Source organism: Brugia malayi, assembly GCF_000002995.4.
Source record: "Brugia malayi strain FR3 genome assembly, contig: Bm_v4_ChrX_scaffold_001, whole genome shotgun sequence".
Taxonomy (NCBI): Eukaryota; Metazoa; Nematoda; class Chromadorea; order Rhabditida; family Onchocercidae; genus Brugia; species Brugia malayi.
The window spans coordinates 11030444-11053949 of NW_025062479.1; the positions used below are offsets into that span (position 1 = coordinate 11030444).

Genomic DNA, 23506 nt, shown 5'->3' on the forward strand with positions numbered 1-23506 from the left:
ATAAAGGAAAAAAAGCGAAAACAAATTATTCCTTTTCCTCGAAACATCTAAAATTTTTAACATATAGTTGTTTTCTCCCTCTCTCTCTGTTTCTTCTCTCTTTCTATTTTTGTACTTCTATCTTTTTATTTGTTGACTTTCAATTTTTTGTTGTTTTGTATATTTGTTGTTTTATACTATTTTTCCTTTATAAAGCTCTAAGATGCATAGAAATTTCTGAACAGCTTCGTTTATATTTAAATATTTCATTGTTTTAGAAATATTTAATAAATTTAAAACATGAATTTGCAAAATTTGCATATGTCTAGAAGATGCATGATAGAATTTCTCCCATTTTTCATATTGATAACTTTAATCATAAGCTATATATTATCAACAGAATACACCAATTATCATATCAGCAAATTACAATATCACAGCGCAAATGGAATATAATATTAATCTTATTTTAATAATATTATAACAACAAAAGAATTCTATTTGAATGAAAAAATTTCAATGTTAAACTTGAAATTTAATATCTATTAAGCTAGAAAATTTCAAATATTGCTATGTAATGCTAAAATATTTTGTTTATTCTCAAAATATTCATTTCAAATTCTATTGCTTAAAATTATTATGAAAATTTTATTACTATCCAAAAAAAAGATGAAACCACAATGTACTTTGAATAAAATTAAGCGCAAATGTATTTTCACATCTTGAAATACTAACAAAAACATACAAATATTTCAATTATAATTTAAATCAATAATACCCGAGAAAAAAATTTTTTGCTTAACATAAAAAATACACACAGTAAACGAGATCCAACAAAAGTAGCAAAACTATTAAATGATATTGAATGAAACAATTATTAATAGTAGCAATTGAATTTAATCGTTTCGCGAAAAAAAAAACTGGAAATTTTGAAAAACTTTTGACCAGAATGGACTTAATCAGTAATAATTGTCAATAACATTTTACATTCCAAATTTTCTAATAGCATTAAAAGTTGTTTTGGAAAATAATTAATAATACTGTTTCATTCTTAAATTTACATCAAGAAAAATTCTAACTTTAAATAGCCAATAAATATAAAATGAATTTTCTCATACTTTAATTTTCTCTCAATTTTCTTAAAATGAATTTTAGCACTAAATGTAATTGTTATAATGAAACGCAGCAATTGTAGTTATAAAGAAATATTTCTTTCTTTTTTCATCCATTTTTAAATTTAACATTATAAAGTCATATAATTTCATTTTTTTTTTTATTTCAACTAACCCAGGAATATCATCCTTTTTAATTTTTTTTTTTTTTTTTTTCAACAGTAATAGTAATAATTACTAATGAGAAAAAAAAATACAGATGAGGTCTTTTAGTAAGCATTGATAATAAGGCACTGAAATTTGGCTAATGCTTGTTAAATATGCCAGTGAAATCGTTTATTAATAAGTTTAAAAAATTCCTCATTTTGTGGACGATAAAAATTTGCCAATTTCTGAATAACATCTAATCGTATATTTGGATGAGCTCGGCCTTTTGTTTTTCCAAGACAATGCAATGTATCATCTTTGCGTAATACACATGGAAAACCTTTTAATGGATCTGTTGCAAAATTTGATTGTCGAACAACTGTAATAATTTATTTCAAAAATTTTTAATTTCATATAAAATTTTTTTTAGCAAAAAGAAAAAGAATAATAAAAATATAAAATAAATATAACCTAATAAAATTAATATAGTTTAACAATGATTAATTTTATTATAATATAATTTTTTTATGCTATATGAAATAACTGTAATAAAATTACAGTTATAGTTTTATGTGGCAAATGTAAAAAGAAAAAAAAAAAAAGAAAGAAAGAAATGATATTAATTCAAAATTTTAGCTCATAATTTTATCATAAATTGAAATATTGGGCAAAAAAAAAAGCTTTTTTAAAATAAATTCATTCATTTATTCTACCTGGTTTAACAGTTAAAAATCGTTCAACAGCATAAATTTCAGCAGCAGGATTTGTAATCAATCGTTCACCATCCACAAAATGAATTTGATGAAGCGAAAAATGTTGAAGCCATCGTCGGATATGTCGATGATAAATTCCAATTCGAATTGCACCCCATGAAGCATTAACACCATTTTTCATACCTTTAAATATTAAATTTCTCGATCAATTTTTTTTAATCTTACTTTCTTTAAATCTTATTTTTAAAATCTTTCTAAAAATTTCTAATATTAACAAGTTGCTTTTTTTTTTCAAATAATAATAATTGAAGCACCAACCGGTCGCATTTGATGAATTATTGCCAAGTACCATTTCTTCAAAACTTGGCATCAAAATATCTCGTCTTTTTTTGCTAATTGTTTGTGTATAATCTAAAATTAAAAAGAAAAATTTTAACAAAACTATGAAAATTATATTAGAAAATTTAAATCAGCAAATGATTTATTAAAATGGATGTAAATAAAATGTATTATTATTGAAAAGAAAAATTGCAAATTTTTATCTAAAATTATGTTTAAATTCTATAACTAATTGTTGAGAATTTTAATACTGTTTCAAAATAAAATATTGAAATAAAATTTAATAAAACGATTACCTGATATAGCTCTGGTAATTGGATTTCGTACAACAACAATTAATTTAATTGTTGAATTTAAACTATGAACACGTCCGGGAGCTGTTTTGCTAACAAAATATGCCGGTGTTTTTTCCACTGTTATTTCTGTAATGCTTGTTTCTGGCATTCTATTTCTGAAATATTTTAGAAAATTTTAAATAATTGATGCATTTTTTATTACTAGAACAACTTATATCAGTAATAATTAAATTTTTCTTTTCACTCTTTTATTGATCATTTTCTTTTTAAGAAAAATTAAATTTTAATATTAAATCAATATGATTTGCAGATGTTTATAGGCAAAAAATAAAAGCAAAATTTTATATTAAAATAGAAATTGACGAAATCTCTATTAAATATTTTATTGTTTCTAAAATTTTTACAATTTATTTTTAAATAATTTGAAAACATAGTTATGAATTTTCAAAATATATTTATGTTTGAGTAATTTTAACTTTTTTATTTTCAACGATTATATGAATATACAATCGTTTATTTCATTTCAATAATTCTTTTATTTCTCTTGTCATATTTCTCGCTTTTTTTTTTTGTCATTATTATCTTTCATTTTGTAATTTGAAATATTTCTCTTAAAAAAAGAGAAAAAAAAAGAAAAAAAAAGGAAGAAAGAAAGGGAAAGAGAGAGCCAAAATAAGGTTAGTTAGATACAATTTAATAAGGTGAAGCATGATTTGCACAAAAAAAAAGGCAAGAAAAGATATTTTTAACATATAGTATTAAGGGTATAATTTATTGAAATAGTCATTTGAAACAATAGGGTAAAATTGATAGACCAATCATTTGAGATAAATATGAGAAATAAGATTGTCAGTTAGTTGTCACATTTCAGGTTGACAGTATGTCGGTTACTTCAAAGACAAAAGTTTGACATTTACCCAACGTTAGGGGTCATCAACCAATCATCTCTTTTTAACAGTAAACGATCCTCTACAGTTACCCGTGAATATGATGTAACTGATACTATCCTTTACATCTTCTCTATTTTTCTTTTATTTCTTTTTTTTTTTTTTTTTTTATTCTATTTCTTTTTTTAAAAAAAAATTCTTTTGGTATTATCTTTGTCTTCTTTTCGTTTCATTTTTTTCGCCTATCTTTTCTTTCTCTCTCTTTAATATTTACCCGTACAAAGCCGCCCTAAAATCACTCTTATTATGTCCATGCGATGTTCATCAAAAACTCCCTGCAAAATCTTACCTCTTTAATTACATCACAATAAGTTTGCTATGCTATATTTTCATCTAATTAACGATTATTTTATTTGGTTTGCTATGCTATATTTTCATCTAATTGACGATTATTTACTGTTTGATTTTATTAATAGTACTACGATTATCTCAGCATCATATATGATTATTATCAATTTTATTGCTAACATTATTATTATTATTGTCATTATTACTATTATTATTATTGTCATTATTACTATTATTATTATTGTCATTATTATTATTATTATTATAACTCTGAAAATATTATTAGAATATTTTAATCATTATTGTAATTATTATTACTGTAATTAAACAAAAATTTAAAAAAGAAGAAAACAGAGTTATAATATTGCAAATGATTTTTTTTTAGACTAATTACTTCAATTTCTGTTTGTTGTTTTCTTAAAATTTAAAAAAAAAAAAAGAAAACGATAATTTACGGTAATACTAGCATTTACGATATGTATTTGATGAGAAATGAAAATTGGAATGCATTTCAATTGAATGAATTGGCAGTTTGAGAACAAATTTTCAGTTTAAGCCTATATATTTTGCACTAATTCAATTTATTGCAGTAAGAGATGGATTAAGATTGGTTGTAATGAGAATAAGTGAATAAGATAGCAATTTTGTAATTTGAAGCTAATTAGCAATTAGAGCTATTTCGTTTCATTCTCATCTGATAACAAGCTATTTCATCTAGCTATCTTTTAGATTTTGTCTCCTTATTTAACCAAATTTCATTTACACTTCTAACCATAAATCTTTTACTCAATATTTCCCTTTTTTTTTTTTTATTTCATCCATTTTGTTGTATTTGGTAGTATTTGCATTATCAAAATCGAATTTTTAATTTTACTGAAAATTCTCTAGAGTGAAACTTTTACAAAATGATCACACGTTGACCAATAATGCAATATTGTTAACAATGGAATGGAATTAGCTTTCAATTAATTTTCAATTTAGCATTCAGTAATTATAAATTTTTCAGCATCCTTCTACTTTATCAATATATATATTGTGAAATAAAATTGCTCAATCCTTACGATGACGTACTAATTTTTAAAAATTTACGAAAAATTTCAAACACTTTGAATTACAACATTTCATTAATAAAAGAAAAAAAAAAAATGAAAAGGTAATTTTTATTTGCATGAAATAAAAAAAAAGAAGATATTGGAACGATAAAAATTGTTAAAAAATGAAAGAATTTTTAACAATCTTTTTTCTTTTTCAATTTTACATATTCACAAGTTTTATAAATTTTATTACATCTTCATTTTGGAAAATAATTTTCCATTTTCATTTTGATGTGGAAACTTCCTGAATAATAATCATTTCGTATGTTTATCAAATGATGGATAACCTCAAATAGCAATGCAAGTGACCCCTTATCCTTTTCCCTTTCCCCCTTCTCCTTCCTCTTTCTATAATCATTAACTCCTACCCAAACAATAAACAATACTAGTTAATAAGAACTATACGTATGTGTGTGTGTGTGTGTTTGTATATGTGTGTATCTCTGTTTAATTGCCTAACGAAGTGCAGCGAAATTTATCGGAGTAAATAATTTGAGTGCTAACAAATTCATTTTAATATAAAATGATTGGTATGGGATGTCAAGAACTGACAAAACTGCGAAAATGCGCCTGTTATTATCTGACAAAGTGTACCAAACTTCACTTTTCCTACGAATCAGCTGTTATATTCAACAAATTAATTAGTGAAGGTTAATTAACAAATAATGATGCCTCACTTCATTTTAATTTAGCATTTATTTACACTAAATTTCAATCGTTGTTTTAAAAATGAAACCGGAGATTTCAAGTAGCATATTAAAGGAATGAAATTTATTTAAACAAATTTGAAAATAAAACTGTAATTATGAAATGATCAACTATTTTTTAAATTTTTATTTAAAAAAAAGAACAAGATTAATTGTAATTAAGAATTGCTTGATTAATCAACTTTTGTAAAATTAAAATTCATTATCATTTTTTTTTTCTTTTTAGCATATAGGATTATTGTCTAATAATTAAAACTTTTTTCTCGTCATTTTATTTTTGTTTCACCCCTACATCTCTGATAGCAGTTATTAAATTGTTTACATATCATATTAATTAATTATTCATTTATTTATTTAATTAGTTATCAAATAATTCTAGTCATGCCATATTCCATATGATAAATTATAGCTAATGTAATTTTCAAATAATTATTATTTTTATCTTCGTATTTTACATTCATATCATAATATTTTACATTAAACAGAAACGATATATCATAATATATCATTTCTGTTTCATTTCCTCTTATCACTATCATATTTAAACGATCCTTTCTTTTTATTGTAATTTTTGTTCTTCTAAATAAATAAAGTTCAAATTTCAATTTGACAATACTAGGAAGAAATGATGAAGGTAAGAAATGAAAAGGTTATCGATAGATGAAATGATAAAGATCTTAAGTTTGAAGGACCGCAATCCGAAACTCGCACTAAATCTCATGTAAATAAATGATCACATTTGTCAAATGAGTATGATTATATCAAATAGTGATAGTGTGACAATTGACAGTTAACAATTTCACACTGCGGACAATTTAAAAAAAGAAATGGGTTAGAAAATTATATTTTAGGATAAATTTACGAAAGTGTCCTTAATTAAATATGAATCATTTAAATTATACCTTTTTATTTCTTCCACTTTTCTTCTTCCATCTTTTTTCATCCTTTCATTTTATTTCAATCTTTTTCTTTCCTTTTTTTTTTTTTTAACACCAATTTTTTTAATTTTATTGTAATATTTTTAACAAACTTTTTTCCTTACTATTTTTTTTCACCTTCATCTTTTACCTCATTTTTCTCGCATTTTTATTTGTATTTTTTTACTATTTTGTTTTCTCTTTCTTTTTTTTTCTTTGAGTGGATTGAAGCAAATAATAAATAGACTATCTAAAAGCGATCCATTTAGTACACAAATATGAAGACGTATACATTTACCATCTCATTTGATGACCATTTTTATTTTTCACCAAGTATATGAAATAATTTCAAAAAAAAAAAAAAAAAAAACAATCCGCTTAAGTGCACACATACACATAAATACATACACGCATATATACTCATAAAATATATATATATATTATTATCCTTATTGCTCTTTTTTTCTTCTATAACGTTTATATTTTAAACATCAAAAATTGGATTTAAAAAAATATTTCAAATTATATTTTGCGCAATTATTTTCTCCCCAAAATTTCAAATCTTTTGTGAGAAAATATAAAACAAAATTCAATTAAAATAATGATTTCTTCGTTACCTTTCTTTATTTAATTTATTTTCATAATTAATATTATGGAGAAAAAAAAAAAAAAACGAAGAAATAAACATTATGTTTCATTTGGAAAATAAATATTTTTTTCTTTTTCTAGTCCATTTTTTTAAAAAAAAGACAAAGAAATAAATAATGATAGAAATTTCATGTTACAAATTAAAAGTTGAACAATAAAAAAAGTTTCAAATCGTTCCCTTCTGTTTTTTTAAATTAATGTTGTTGAACGGAAAAAATGTTAACTGAATTAAGATAAAAGGGTAAAAGTTTTTCTAGTCGTATTTTTTTCAAAACAAAGAAAGAAATAAAATTCAAAGAAAGAAGTTTTTAAATGATTGTCGTTTAATAAATATTTTCAAAACGAAATTTAATCATTAAAACAGATATAACTATGAATTAATATTAGTTGCACAACATATCAATTGTTAACATGGATCTATAATGTGAATAAATTCGTACATTTATATGGGATTGTTTAAAAATTAGAACAAAAGGATTAATTGCTACTCGTAATCAAACTTGTTCGTCAAATAACAATGAAAATAACTTATTATCGCTTATCCAGCTTTAGTTAAAATTGCTATTTCATCTCTCAAATTATTAATTTTGAATTAGCATTGTTCTGATATTGTTCTAACCATTCTTCAAGTTATAACAGTCAAATTCTGCTTTAGTAAAATAGAAATAATAATAGTGATAGCAAATAATAATAACAATAACAGTATTAATAAAATTATTATTAATGCTAATATTAACATGAATAATAATAGTTATAGTAACAATAGTTAGAAATGAATAATAATAATAATAATAATAATAATAATAATAATTCTTAATCACCAACAAATTTTTTTACTTCATTTTAGAAGGTAGGGATAATTAAATTTTACATTTTATAGATCTTTTAAGGTCATAAAAAGTAAGGAAATGTGAAACAGTTAAAATTTAACAAAAAAATTTGTGCTAAATTAATATCAATAAAAAACATTAAGCATTTAACAATTACCATTATATGACAAAAGTAAACTATTTTTTCTTTTTCATGTATGAAGTAAACTAATTATATTAGTACAATAAGAATTAACTTTATTTATTGCAAAAATAAAAACGAAAAAGAAATTCTTTCATAAACATAACAACAAAAAAAAAAGTGAAAAGAAAGAAAAAAGTAAAATGTGAGGGATGAATAAGAACATGAGAACGGGAAAGAATGAGTGAAGCTAATGTGAAATCGTTAAATTTTTAACGTTAATGTATCGTTTCCACAAAAAGAAAAAAGAAGAGAGGAAAGAAAATGATCAAATGGAATGGAGTTAATATCAATAAAACATAAAAAACGGAAATTATATGAATAAACTATTCAGAAATAATGATTCGTTGAATATGTAATAGCTCAACACACCCATTAATAATTTATCACTTAATCAATTTCAAAAATAATTATCATTAGCAATTGCATTCTTTGATAAAAGAAATTTAAAAATTAAAATATGCTTGAATTTAGTGTAGTAGAAGAAAAATTTTTTGTTGTTTTAGAAATGAATAAATAATGAATAAAAATTATTTTCATTCATTTATTTTGACATTTATTAATTATATAATTTTTGATCGTTTTTTGTTTTCTCATTCTTTTATTTAATATTTTTAACAGAAGGAAATGATAATAATATTATTAATATTTGTTTTAAACTGTGTCATTTGCAATTAAATAACAAATAAAATAGCTTTCAATGGAAACAAAATTTTTAAATTATTTCAAAGTACATTTTTTTAAGAAATAGATTGGAATGTTTTATTTTTCAGAAATGTAGATGAAAAGAAAAATTGAAAAGGCTTTAATGGGTAATTTTCGATTATGCAAAATATATAAATAGCAACTAAAGTGCACCAAAAAAAGAAAAAGGAAAAAAAAAGAGAAGAATAAATTCCATTTTAATATTTACATTTTCATTTTTTCGATATCGTAAATAACAACTACCACTTATTTATCTAATTATTTAGTTTATTATTATTATTATCATTATCATTACTACTATTATTGTTATTACTATTATTATTACCATTATTATTGCTATTATTATTAGTGTTTTTGTTACTGTTCTTGTTATTATTTAAAAAAGAAGACTCAAAATAATTTATTACTTTTTATAGAAGAGATATTTTCTTCCTTTTCATTTACTCACTTTTGCTTTTCCTTTTTTCTTTCATTTATCTATTTGCTTATCTTTTCAAATCTGATTTTTTAATTCGTTAATAGCAATTTCAGTGTGTCACCACTATAATAATATATCAGATTTATGACGAAAAACAAAAAAAGCAATAAATCTAAGTACTTTATTTCCTTTTAACTTTTTTTTTTTGCTTTTCTTGAATTTTTTTTTTCTACCCTCAAAATGAATGCTGGGAAAATAATTTAGAAAGTTTGAAATAAGTCTATTAACAAAAGATAATGTCATTATAAATGTAAGAAGATGATGAAAAAGAAAGTATTTTTATGGTTAAATTAAACAAAATTCCCCTAAAGAAAAATTTTTGATTCATTTTTTTCTTCTCCCTTCCTCTCTCCCACTCTTTTAACTGTAAAAAATTAAATAATCCTAATTAAAGATATTAAAAACAATGAAAGAGAAGGCAAGCGACAGAACTGATGAGAGGGGGAGAGAGAAAAGAGAGAGAAAATAACAGATTTGTAAAATTCTTGAACTTTTCTTTTTCCTTTTTTTCGCTTAAAATTGACAAATATATCAGGTAAAATAAAAAATTTAAAGAAAGAAGAAAAAAAGAAGAGTTGAAAGAGTAATAGCTGAAATTAGCGTACAAAATTTATTTATTTTTTCATTTATAAATTACTTTGTTCACCATTTCTTTTCCCCATATATCTATCGTGTACTGCTAAATGAGTTTAATGATAAGTGCAGCAGCAAGTTAATAGGTCTTTTCACGAGATTAATTTTAAGAAAAAGGAAAAAAGAAGATGAAAAGAAGGAGAAATGAAGAGAAAAGATAAAAAAATCATTTTTTTTTGAATTAGGTCAAAAATTAAGAATTCAAATACGTCTAGTCAATTTGAACTTTAGAATAATCAATTTTAAATTGAGACAATCAAAAAATATGCTCTAAGTAATGTCTTTCAAGTATCATCGAGTTTTTAATGCTAATCAAAAAATTTAATTCATCTTTTATAGAGAGAAAAAAAGAAAAGCCAAAATTAAAAAAAAAAAAGGGAAAGGAAAAGAAAAGAAAAAGAAAAAGGACAAATATGTATTTAAATATTGCTGTTCTTGTTTTAATGTCGTTTAAATTAATAAAATTAATTTTGAAACAAAAAATTAAAAGTTTCACAACATATTTTAACTTGGATTATGTTCTCCTTTCAATAAAATATTTATTAAATTAAATTTTTACACATTTTTATATTTGCTCCAACTAACATATTTAAACTGATTTTTTTCAAGAACGGAAGAAAAAAAAGAAATGAAAAAAATCAATAAAACTGCGTACTTACTTCATTAATTTTAATTTAAAGCCTTATTTCAAAGATGGTAAAAGATTTTTTATTTATCTTTTTTTTTGTATAAACAATAATTATTTAATTGAGTTTCAGTTAACATTCTTTGTGAATAAATGAATACAAAAAGAAACGAATAAATTTTAATAATTTGTTAAATAATTACTCATGCAAAAAAATTTTTTTTATCATTATTATCCGTTGATAATATATGTAAATAGTTCATTTCAGTTCAGATTAACAGTGAATCTTTTTTTTTTTTCAGTCAGCGCAAAATCTATTTATTTCACATTTGATTTTGTCATAAATATATTACATTTTTCATTGGGTCTAACTGCTTCATCCATCATTTGAACAACAAAAAATAAATAAATAAAAATGAAAATTCATGCCAATTAAATCTTTGATATAATGCAAATTCGAAAAATGGAAAAACTTTTTCTCGTTAAATGAAGATTTTTATGTCAAAAAAATTTAATTGAGATGCGATAATCAATTTAGATATAGCTGATTGTGAGGTATTCAAGAAAAAAAAATGCTATTATTTTTACTCTTAATACATACTAAATTTAATAAATTTTGAATTAGAAAAAAAAAATTTTTCATAAAATTAAATAAAATATTATTAATAATATAATAATATGAGTAAATATGCTATTATTATAGTTTCTTACATATTACATTAATAAATTTTAAATTAAAATGCTTCTTTAAAAGAAAAAAGGAAGAAAGAAAGAAAAAACGAAAATAGGAAAAATATTAAATGGAAGAGCAAAAAAAAAGAAGAAAAGTAAAGGTGTAAATATTCGTGTTAAGTAAATATATTCAAATAAAATGTAAATAAATGATGTAAAAGTATGTGAATAGTTTCATATACTTAAATAATTGATCGTCTTACAGTAATCTTAGCGAAGTGGTACTTGTAAATTTATAAATGATATTTAAGAAAGGCTATTAAGTGAAGTGGAAAAAGAGGGGAGGAAAAAAACAACGAAAGTAATAAAAGCGGGAAAAAGAAGAGGAAGAAAAAAAAGGAGAGAGGGAAATTAGAGAAGAAAAGAGAAAATCCTGAAACTAATCATACGAAATGTTTGAATTGTTCAAGAAGGGTGAAAAATAAAAAGGATCAATGACGCCACATGTAACAGAGGAAATTGAAACCATCGAATGATGATGATGATACTCCATGTTCATTAAACCATAACTCATTATTAGAAAAAATTCATTGAATTAATCCATCTGCTATCCAAAAAAAGAAAAAAAAAGATTTGTCCGTTGCTAAAATTATATCATTTTTCATTAAAAATCTCTATTCATTAAAACAATATAATTTTAAAAAATTTTTATTTCTCATACAAATATATTTAATTTGAAATTCTAAAATTAAATAAGTAAGAAATATTTATTTGTTTATTCACTCATTTACTTATTTACTTAACAAAAAAAATTTCTGTCCATATTATGCTATTGTTTTAATTAAAATTGGCATATTATAAGTGGAATGCAATATAAAATATAGTTAACAGATGAAGATATTCACTTGATGACAAACTATACTAATATAAAATTAAATATATTTACATGGAATAAATGAAGTTGTTATTACTATTATTTTCATGATTAATAGTAATAATTATTATCACTATTTTTTTTAAATTATTTGTTTTTATCATGGGATTATTTTAGGAAGAGTCTTGTAAAAAAAAAATTCTTCACTTTTTATATTACTTAGTCATAATAATCGGTTTTTATTAATTAAACTAATTGTAATATTACCATCGGAATATTTTGTATGCAAAGTAAATTGATAAATTTTGGATCAAAGAAAAGAGAAGAAAAGGACAAAAAAGCAAACAAATAAACAAACAAAAAACAAACCGATACCAACCGAATCCTTTGTCGAAATTTTTATCAAAAAAATGTACTTCTGGTCCAGGTGCTTTAATTGCTGGATTAAGACGAAGAAATTCCAAAAGTGCTCGTGTACCAGCTTTTTTAACACCAATAATAATTGCTTGCGGAAAGCGCTTTTGTACTATCATTGCGGTATCATTTACAATTATGTTCATACCGTATACTGTTGGTAATTTATGATACGTATAAATTAGAATAATATTGCAAATGAAATAATACATAAATGAAATAGATACCAGCATATTAGCATTGTATAATTCACCTATAAAAAAAAATTATTGACTAATCAGTTTAACTTAATTTATTAGCTATCAACAATAAATTTATTCCATTAATGTAATTTTCTAAAATTATTCATCTCTTATCATTTCTTATCACTCTTTTACTTTCCAGATCTATTTATTCCAAATATCTCTCTCTCACCCTTACCCCTTTTTTTAAGCTCTTTCATTATTACTAATAACTTCTTAAGAATATAATTAACTTCTACTAGTATTACTATCAGCTACCACTGACAACTAGCAACAACTAACTATCATTGCATTGGGCGTTCCCGAATCGTTATACTCTTCAATGGATCCAAAATTAAACTAATTTCTCCTTTCCCTCTCTCTTTTTCTCTTCCTCGCATTTCTCCTTTTCCTACTACTTCTTATTCTTTACTCTTACCTTCTCCTTCTACTAATACTACCTTTTTCCCTCCCCTTTTTCCCCCTTCGGCACTTAATATCCTATCCTACCTTGCTTTTTCACTTCTTTTTCTATTTCGTGGTGAATTTAAATTTTTATTTATTTATGCGTAAAAAGTAAGCAGATATTCATCCCTATTATATATATATATATATGATATATTTGCAATATATTAAACATAATTAATTTTTGAATCAGCCAATAATTCCTCAACCTAGAAAACAATGCAATGCGTAACTTATTGAAACATATTAGGTTAATCTGATGTATACAAATTAATTCAAATATAACTAATATTCTTTCATCTCAAACTTTTTATTTAAATTTTAGTTTGTTTTTATGTGCTAGAAAAAAAGTGAATTTGATCATTATCAATTATATTGAAATATATTGATAATAAATAATTAACTAAACTTCAAATTATTTTAAAATTTATTATTATTCAGATTAATAGAAACAAAATGACTCAAAATTGAATGAATATCACTAAATAATTAACATGAAAGAAATTTTTTTTTTTTGAAAGAAGTGCAAGATTTTTTGAACCACAAGTTTTTTAACGGCTAATCATTGTATTTTTTCTAAAACAAAAAACAAAAGCCAAAAATTTAGTCAAACATTGAAATTCATACTTTTATGAAATTATTTGAATTTTTCATTCACTTCTGAACACTGCAAAGGAAAGGAAGAAAGACGGAAAGAGAGAGAGGGGGAGAGGAAAAGACAGTAAAAAAGAAAAGAAATTAATGAAAAAAGCAATACATAGTTTGAAATGAGAAACGGGAAAGGTGAAACAAAAAAAGGAAATAGGTGTGGAAAAAAGTAAAAAGGCTCTAAATAGCAGTTGAACCTAATTGAGTTTGAAAATTTTTTGAATTTGAAATTTCCATTTTTTTCTTCCTCCTCCCTTCCTTTTCTCCCTCTTTTTGTTTAAATTAACACTTGAACAGTTATCATGAAGTTGGAAATTTTTTGCTTAAACATTTTTTGTCAAATATTAAATTTTCCATGAGAAAAAAAAATTTTCCAGTAATTTGAGAATCAATTTTTTAAAAAAAAATCATTCTTGTTTTTCTAAAACCAAAAACGACAGGTGGCACTCGATAACACTGCTTTTTTTATTCAAAGATTTAAAAAATGGGAAGAATAAAGAAAAGGAAGGAAAAAGATAAAACGAAAAAAAAAAGTTAAAAAAACCCAAGTTCTAATTAAAATGTATTAAAAAATGTGATTGACACTTATTTTCTTGTTCTTTTTTTCTTTTATTAACCAAAAATTAAGTTAATAATTCTATTTAAGACTCTTTTATTAATTCGATTAGTGCTACAATATTTAACTTAAATTGATATAATAATTTTTTGAAATATGTAAATCATATAAGCATAGTATGAGCGCATATGTCGAAATCAAATCAACAAACCAGCAAAAGTCAAATACTTCTTGTTCTAATTTTATATTAGCAATTAATTGGTGCAATTAGATAGCCAATTAGATATATTTTTATTCTGGTAATATTTAGTTAAGTTAAAAAAATTGTATCAATATTGATTTAGCTGTACAATCTAATATAATCAATATTAAATAAATTCAATTAAATTAGCCATGTTTGTTAGTGTAAAATATACGTATTATGATTAAATACAATTGTTTACTAAATAATCGAATATAAGTGTAACATTTTAGGAAAAACGAAAAAATAAACAATAAAAATTATCAAGTAGTAAATTGTACTGGTTTATAATTTTCAAAAAAAAAAAAATTATATATATATTTTTTTAAGCAAAAAAGGAACGAAAAATTTAAAGTCAAAGTAATATTAGGCATGTATTCTTTTTTTGTTTTCGGATAGCCAAATGATATATCATTTTTTTTTTTTTTTGTTACTTATTAACTAACAATTATTACGCAGCTTTTGAACCACTTTTCTGGTTATTAATTCATTCTGAATTAATAATTAGCGAAATAAAGTTAACAATTTTTTTGGATCCTAAAATAATTTTATCCTAATAATATGATTATGTAACATTAGCCAAAAATGTGATTAATCCTTATAGTAATTATTACCTATTATCCAAATTAGAAAAAAAGAAAAAAATATCAGATATAATTTTGCTTAAGATGAGAAAGAAAAAAATTGTAATCAAGAAAAAAGATCGTAATTAATCAAAGTTTCGATTTACTTAAATTAAATTACGTTTGTAATTTGGTTTTTTTTTTTTGACTTAATCATTAAATTGTATTCTATCATACTTATTAATTCAGGATTATTATTCATTGAAGATAAACTATGATTGTATCTTACAAAAATATAAAAATACAAATACATCTTGGAGGAACATAAATTGTTGTTACAATTTACAAAAATATGAATTATAAATTAAAATTATGTCGTATGGAAATTTAAATTTTTATAATAATTATATGGTATAATTATGACAATAATAATTTAAATAAATTTGTTAATTTCTCTATATCTGAATTTTTCTTTTGTTTTCTTTTGATATATTAAAATTACAATTAAGCAATTTGACGAAGAAAGACAATCATTGGCTGTCCACCATAATTAGATATTTGTGATAGCTTTTGACAGTAAATAGAATATGATATATACATATATATATATATGTGTGCATGTGTGTGCATTTGTATGTGTATGTGTAGAAGAGATCAATGTTGGAAAGGTAACAAATTGATGAAAATGGAATCGGATGTTCGTTTTATGATCGTTTAAATGCCTCTGGCTGTTCTCTTCTACATAATTGCTTTTTTTAAATCTTCTTTTTTTTTTTTTCTCATCGTTTTTATTGGTAAATGTGATAACAATAATTTTGCAGGCAGAATTACTCCAATTATTTTTTGTTAATTTTAATTAAAATTAATTTAAAATTTCAACTTAAATATTATGTTATTTAATGTTGTGTGCAACCTTTTTTTGGGCAAAAAAAAAAAAAAATAATATTGAAAGAAGGAATAGTTTAAATTAAATTAGCCCATGTAATGGAAAAAGCATTGCTTTATATACAAGTGTAAAATATTAACAAAGATGAATCTAATTGATAGGACAATAAAATGAATGTGGCATAAGACTGGTTAGCATAATTTTAGGCAGATGGTGAAGGCTAGTTACCATGGTACTGAATAAATGGGTCAGGTTAGCAAAAATTGATACCATTTTTCTTTTTCACTTCCAGTAACTATTCGTTTTATATCTTTTAATAATAATTGCTGTTTAAATAATTTTCTAACAAAAATTTAAAAAAAAAAAATTAAATCTTTTTATTGTTAATTTGATAATACAGATGATAGAAAGAATTTAGCCAATTAACTGATATTGACAAAGAAAAGAATACTTCCAAAAAAAGAAGAGAAATTGTCATTTAATAATGAAATTTCTTGCTCATCATTTCTAATAGCAAAATTGAAGGATATAATTAACATAACATTGAGGAATGCTTATAATTATTATTTATAATTAAAAGAAAAATTTTTCTTTGGCATTTTTTCTTTTTTTGTTTTTCTCTTACCTTTTTTTCATACATTGTGCTAATTAGCATTATGACGGAATAAATATAAAAATATTAGGAAATGGAAATGCATTGAAGCATATTGCAGCAACAATTAGTGAAAAGAAAGATGTATGGAAACGAATTGTGCATATAATTAGTATTGGATTAACTCATTATCCTTTTTCATTTTTAAGGTTTTCAAGATAACTATTTCAGGATTGACAAATTTTGCAAATGATTCCTTTAGCATTTCCTATCATTTTCAATATGATATCAGCATCTTTTCATTATCATTATTCTGAGATAAATCTCAGATATATTCTTGTCCTCATCTTTTTTTCTGTCTCTCTCTCTCTCTTTCTCTGTCTCTTTCTCTCTCCATTAATATCGTTTTTAATTCCCAAGGGTAAATGAAATTTCAACAGCAAGTCAATATTCATATGTTATGCTAATATTTTATATTATCCCATATATTTTAATCGTTATAGTTATTGGAATAAATTTTGATTTAATATACAAATTGTATTGTTTGATTTAATACAGTAAATATGATTGATAAATAAATTTTTGTATTACTGGCAATATGAATAAATAATTCAGTGATAAAAGATTATAACTATATTTAATAAAATTTTTTTTTTCCTTAAATAAAAGAAAATACGTGAAATTCTTATTGAAAATAATCATTCTATTATGCATTTTGCATAATATAGTATTTGCTTGTTTTATTTGTTTGTTTTTATATACCAAATTAATATTATTATTTTGTATAATTAATTGCAATTATCAGTTAATCAATTGAAACATTTTCCAATATAGGGAAATAATTAATCAAACAAATAAGATTTCATTTTCAGGTATGCATTAAACAAAAGATTAAAATGACTGAGAATTAAAATGAAAGAATTGAAGGCTATTGACCTTGAACATAGCAGCAGTAACAGCAGCAGGAGGGTAAAATTGTATATCACGACTTGTAGCATTCACTTCTTTCATTCCCCAAATTTGATCATTTATTCAAAGGTTTCACTTAAATTTATTTATGTGTCTGATGATCCTTACCACTGATAAATATTAAATGGCCAATAAAAACGGCACATTGCGGTGAAGACATTTCATTCTTTGCTTACTACTTCTACCTTCACCTATCCTCCATCAATATTATCCATCATTTCTTCACACCTCTTGGAGGTCATCCTGAGACCAGTCATATTTCAATCATTACCTTCATCTTCTCTTTCTCTCCCCCTTACTTTCCTTTCATCAAGAGAGAAAAAAAAAGTGAAATGAAATCAATCTTTAATTGTTATTGTTACGAATAATATTTTCTTAACAATAATTAGAAAACGAAAAAAGAAAAGGAAGTAAAAATCAAGCAAACTAAAACGGAAATGGATGAATTTTGTTTTTGTCTGAAAAAAAATTTTTTTTAAACAATTTTTAAAATTGAAATAATAGTTTTTATTCAATCTCTTCTTTTGCAAAAATCATTTAAACATAAAGTATTAAATTTCTAAATCATATATGCAAATAAAATCACTAAAGATCGCTATTTAATTAACCAAGCAGCTGTGGAAACAGTTAGCATTTCACATCTAATATGATAACATATGATGCTCTTTAATTTATGACAAACAATTTTAGTTTATTAACATATCATTTTACAATGAAAATAATCAGTCACTAAATCTTTTCTCAATGAATACTGTACCATAATGAAAAAAAAAAAAAAAAAAATCATATAGAAGATGGAGAATTAATGATCCTGTAAGTTTTTATATGAAATGTGTCTGATTTAAAAAAAAAAAAAAAAAAAAAAAAAAAAAAAAGGGAAAAAAAATTAAATGGAATTAACCATCCTAATTTAATTAACATTAACTATAAATTTAATGAACATATTCCTGCTTTTTTTTTTTTTTCTCTCTCTCTCTCTCCTTTTTAAAAATTCATTTAAATGAAAGGAAGCCGCGAAGTGTTGGTGAAGTGAAACGATGAAAAGGATGAATATTAAGAACAACTGCACATTTGCATGATAATTAACAATTGACTTTCCAATTATTGCGTATTTTTCATCGAGCTTTTTGCTAACATTTTGCGCCATAATCCGATGTATGCGTATGTTCTGTTTTGTCTTTACGATTACATGAACCATAAACGAGAACCACTATCATTAACACCTGCTTCCTAATCTTTCTCATAGTCATCATTTGAAACATGAAGTCTCTATTCATTTAGTGTCATGAAAACAACCAAAAATTAATCATAATTATGATATTAAGCTTCAACTTAATCAATTTATTAGTAATTGAATTTTGAAAAATTTTTGAAAATATAAAATTTTATAATCAATGAATACTTATTTTAAAATACTAATATTTGATGTCCGCTTCCAATAGTTATCATAACATGAGAAATTTTGGAGTTAATATTTATTTCAAATATAAATCAATTGATGAATCAATTCATTAATCAAATACTTAATATAACGTAATTCAACACGTAAGGAATACAATTTCCTACTAATGTGGCATAATTGTTCGATGGAATTTCCAGGAATTTACATTTCAGAGTTATTATGATTTATATTTCTGGAAGGAAACAAGCCTTCATGAATTTCCTCAATTTGCTTCATTTTTTTTCATCCGAAAAATGACAAATCACTGACAGCACAATATTTATCTAACTTTATAATATATTTCTGAATTCATTTCAATATTACGCAACAAAGAAAAAAGAAGAAGGAAAAAATTTTCAATAAATTTTGTAGCAATTAACGTATAACGTATAAACTTATTTATAACTGATTATTGTTAAGTAAAAAAAAAACGCATTATTAAGTAAACGTTGAATATAGCATCTGTTTATCATGCAATGATAAATGTAAATATAATGTTTTCACGTCGATCATTTGTCTTAAAAAGTTAGTTAAAAAACAAAGAAAGAGAAACAAACAAACAAACAAAAACAAAATGTTAAGGTATAACAAAATTTGTTGACGTTTTAGAACAAATCTGAGGGAATTTTTGCATATGGATTTAAAAAAAAAGTTCTCACAATAAATATATTAAATAATAACGAATCAGGTAAATCATCCGAAAGATACGGTTGTAAAATCAGGAAACAGGGACTTTTTCCATCCTCCTCTACATCCTATCGTATCGCTTGCGGTTTACAGTAATTTTCATGGTGTTCAAAATTCCGCCTAATCACGTTAGATGACGGTGATGAAATTTGTGATACGTTGATGTATGTTAATAGTGGCTACTGTGAAATGTAGAAGTTGTTTTCATTTGTTGATTTGGTCATTTTAATTTGTTGGTTTAGTCACTTTAAGTTATTTTAGTCGGTTATGTGATACTGGCTGGGTTTCATTATCAGGTATCATAGGTTTGCTTTTTTTTCCTCGAAAATTTTCATCCTAAAATTTTTGCTTCATTATGTTGTTGTTTTTTTCTTTTTTTGTTTATGTTTGTTGTTTGAAAGTTTTTGAAAAAATTTGTCTCATAATTAATATAATTTTCGGTTTTATAATCAAGCATTAAATAAATTACTTATTTTACCAAATCAATATAAAAGTTAGATAAAAAGCTAATCCTCAACTTTAAAAAGCTAGTTCTCAAATTGATGGGTTTATTTGCCTAAATTTCATTTTTTAACATGAGGAACTGGATATTGTTATTAGCAGACTAATATTTAAAACTGACAATACATAAAATTTGCCAAACTAAAATACAAAGTACAAGAATATACTTAACACATCCTCAGATTTCCACATGTTTTTTTTAAAAAAAAAAATGGTCGTTTATTTGATACCAAATGTGATGATTCAGATATCTCAGGATTTATTTTTTTGAAAAGATTGCATTTGATACCATTATTATTATTATCTTTTCTTTTTTTTTTTTTTTTTTTTTTTTTTTGATGTTTACACCTTTTTTGTGAATTGTGGATGAATGTTTATTGCTGAATATTGCAGATGTATCGTCCCCTTGGTGCACGTCAGAAAGATATTTCTACTAGACTTATGAAACCAACTTGTCCTGATATTAGGATCAAGGATGTGCTTCATTTGGTCAAGAACTGGAATTCGGCATGGGAATTTAATGGTGACATTACTGTAAGTATTGCGCTAATCAGCCTTTCAGCAGTAAATAACATTTTTTTTTCTTTCTTTTAAACACTTATTAATTCAGTGATCTATGTTCATAAGTAAGAGCTGTGGAAACAGATAGTCGTTTTTTCCTCTATTGTTGTTTAAAGATTTGTTTTTTATTTGAGGTTTTTGATGCTGGAATAGCGCAATATCTACTGGTAGATGATCGGTCACATGATGTATTCTTTGCTTCACTTATACTCGGAAAGCCAAGTTTGCGCTGTAAATTGGTCAATAATGAGCCAAAAGATGTGCTTGACGAAGAGGCTGAGAATACATTTAATTTGGTAAAAACTTGACGCAAATATTAAATTGTTGTTCTTTCGTGAAAAAGTTTTATACTTCAAGGCAGCAACGAGCATTTCTCATTATGACTTATGGCCAGATATTTGCTAGAAAATTAAAAACTCAGGTTTCTTTATTTATGACCATACAGCGGCGAGTAATGTACATATCCAAGTATCCCTATAAGTCAGGTTTAATGCGATGAGTACAACTGCAGAGAAGTTAATACTGTGAGTGATACTTAGTTTATTGAAATTTCTGATTTTTTTTTTTTTTTTTTTTTTCGTCACTGCTTATAATTTGCTGCATAGTGGGAAGGTTAAGCATTGCAGGTTGGTGAAAATGAAACCCTAGAAGAAGAGCGCAAAGAAATCGATCATTTGAAAACTGTTTTGAGTCGCAAAGGATATCGTTTTATTGATGTATAAAAGCCACCGTTGAAAATTTAGTGGCGGAAAGGAGTGAATGGAGACTTCTAATGCCTTTTTTTGTTTTTTTGTTTTTTTTTTGATGAACTGACGAGCACATTTTTTTGAAACAAATTGCTTAAGTTTTTTTACAACTCGGTTTCTTTGTAGTTTGCTGCTAAGATGTCATCTTCTTTATTTTTCCGAATAATTCAATTATCACCAAAATTCCGTTGTTATTCCAGTTCCAGTATGATTATCTTATTTGCTGTCCTAGAAGATTCTTTCCTTTTCCATAGCGGTGGATAGATACTGGAAGTAAGCAATAGTTACATTTAAAGAATAGATAGAATCTCTATGACAGCATGGAATCATTTCCATTTTTTTTAGATTTTTTGTACATATATATGTACAATGTATTTACATACATTTGTTCGATTGTGTTTGTTACTGGACAGAATAATGCATTTATTGTGACAATTCACGCATTAGGCGTATTGAAAAGGAGATGCAATTCTTTCCCACACAATCGATCATTTGTCATTCCAGTGATGATTGTTTCTTTTCAAATTTCATTTGTAATTTCCTTTTATTTTGTTTTCATCTTCCTTTTGGTCTTATCAGTCATGTTTTTCGTTGTCGCAGTCATTGCGAAGCCATAAAAGAAAAGAAAGAAATTTGAATCTTTCCGATCTGCTTTCTACGCATATATGTGTTGTTGATTACTATTTTGCATAGAATACGTATCACTTTGTACATATTTGGTGACTGCATTATTTTGGGACAAATATTGTTTATCCAATAACAAGTTTACGAGTACTGTTAACCACGAAGAGAACGGCGTTTGTTTTCCTTCACTTATTCGTTTTCATTGTTTTTATCATATTACTTTATCTTAAAAGCTATCGGCTGTTATTTAAACCAAATTTTGTGGTTTTAAAACTCAGATGGTAAACCGGAAATGTATTACGATACTTTGCTGGACTTTTAAGATTGCGAATGAGGCAGCGAAAGCATTATTGGTTTTACTGTTCATAAACCGGGACGTTTATTATATGTTTGGATCGGACATATAAACTTCATCAGCACTTAGGAAATATTGAAGTGATTCTACAATACTATCCTTGAACCTTTGTATTATTTGCCAGTACTCATCAATATGAAAAATGTGTTATTTTTTACATAATATATATCATTTTGTTTTTTCTTAGTTTCTGGTATAACCTTAGCTAGCTTCTTTCTAAATACTGTTCTTACTTCAACCTGTGTATACTTTGTTATTCTAATTTAGTTTGATGGTATTAGCAGCGTTTCTTTTTTACTCCCTCCTTTTTTTTCATTAATCGACGAAATCCTCCCGCTCACTCATTTGATCAGTAAATGGCAATATTTTTTTTTAAATGATTTGTCCAGGATGTTTTCAGCAGTATCGGCATAAAATGATTTTTTTTTTTTTTTTTAAATGATCTATCTATTCAGCATAAAATGATTTTTGTATCTTTTTTTTCGTTGCTAACATATACATAATTAGTTGCATAAAATTGAAAGAAAATTTAGCAATCTTAACAAAATGGAAAAATGGTATCCCTTAAAGAAAGAAATTTTTACTGTTTTTCTTTAATGATGAGCAGATAGCTACATGCATTCAACTCTTTGTTATAAATAATTTTGTTAGAATGAGTGAATTAAAAAAAAAAGCGTAGTCAATATATATAGGTTTAAAAGATTCCAATAGACTCAATAGTTTCTGAACGGATTTCTCTAAAAACTATCTGATGAGAAATTTGCATTTACAACTCGATTTTATATATTACTCACACGCATATGTCACGTTGTTTTCAGTGGGAAGTATTGAATGAGATGTATTTGTTTAAT

At 24.3% G+C, this 23506-nt stretch overlaps 3 protein-coding genes across 3 annotated transcripts; 2 read left to right on the forward strand and 1 right to left on the reverse strand.

The window, feature by feature from the left end:
* Nucleotides 1–1405: 1405 nt before the first annotated feature.
* Bma-hst-3.2 (Uncharacterized protein) lies at nt 1406–13221 on the reverse strand (the record flags this gene model as incomplete). The annotated part of the gene is made up of 6 exons (XM_043074438.1): nt 1406–1617; nt 1952–2134; nt 2270–2362; nt 2587–2741; nt 12555–12852; nt 13158–13221. The coding sequence occupies 6 exons, from the start codon at nt 13219–13221 to the stop codon at nt 1406–1408; spliced, it is 1005 nt and encodes a 334-aa protein (XP_042930372.1).
* Nucleotides 13222–20762: 7541 nt separating this feature from the next.
* Bm5851 (Uncharacterized protein) lies at nt 20763–21652 on the forward strand (the record flags this gene model as incomplete). The annotated part of the gene is made up of 3 exons (XM_043074439.1): nt 20763–20903; nt 21065–21226; nt 21557–21652. 3 exons carry the CDS (start codon nt 20763–20765, stop codon nt 21650–21652), a joined length of 399 nt encoding a protein of 132 aa, XP_042930373.1.
* A 926-nt stretch (nt 21653–22578) lies between these two features.
* Nucleotides 22579–23069, forward strand: Bm17968 (Uncharacterized protein; the record flags this gene model as incomplete). Its single annotated transcript, XM_043074440.1, has 2 exons — nt 22579–22688; nt 23045–23069. The coding sequence occupies 2 exons, from the start codon at nt 22579–22581 to the stop codon at nt 23067–23069; spliced, it is 135 nt and encodes a 44-aa protein (XP_042930374.1).
* Between the last annotated feature and the right edge of the window lie 437 nt (nt 23070–23506).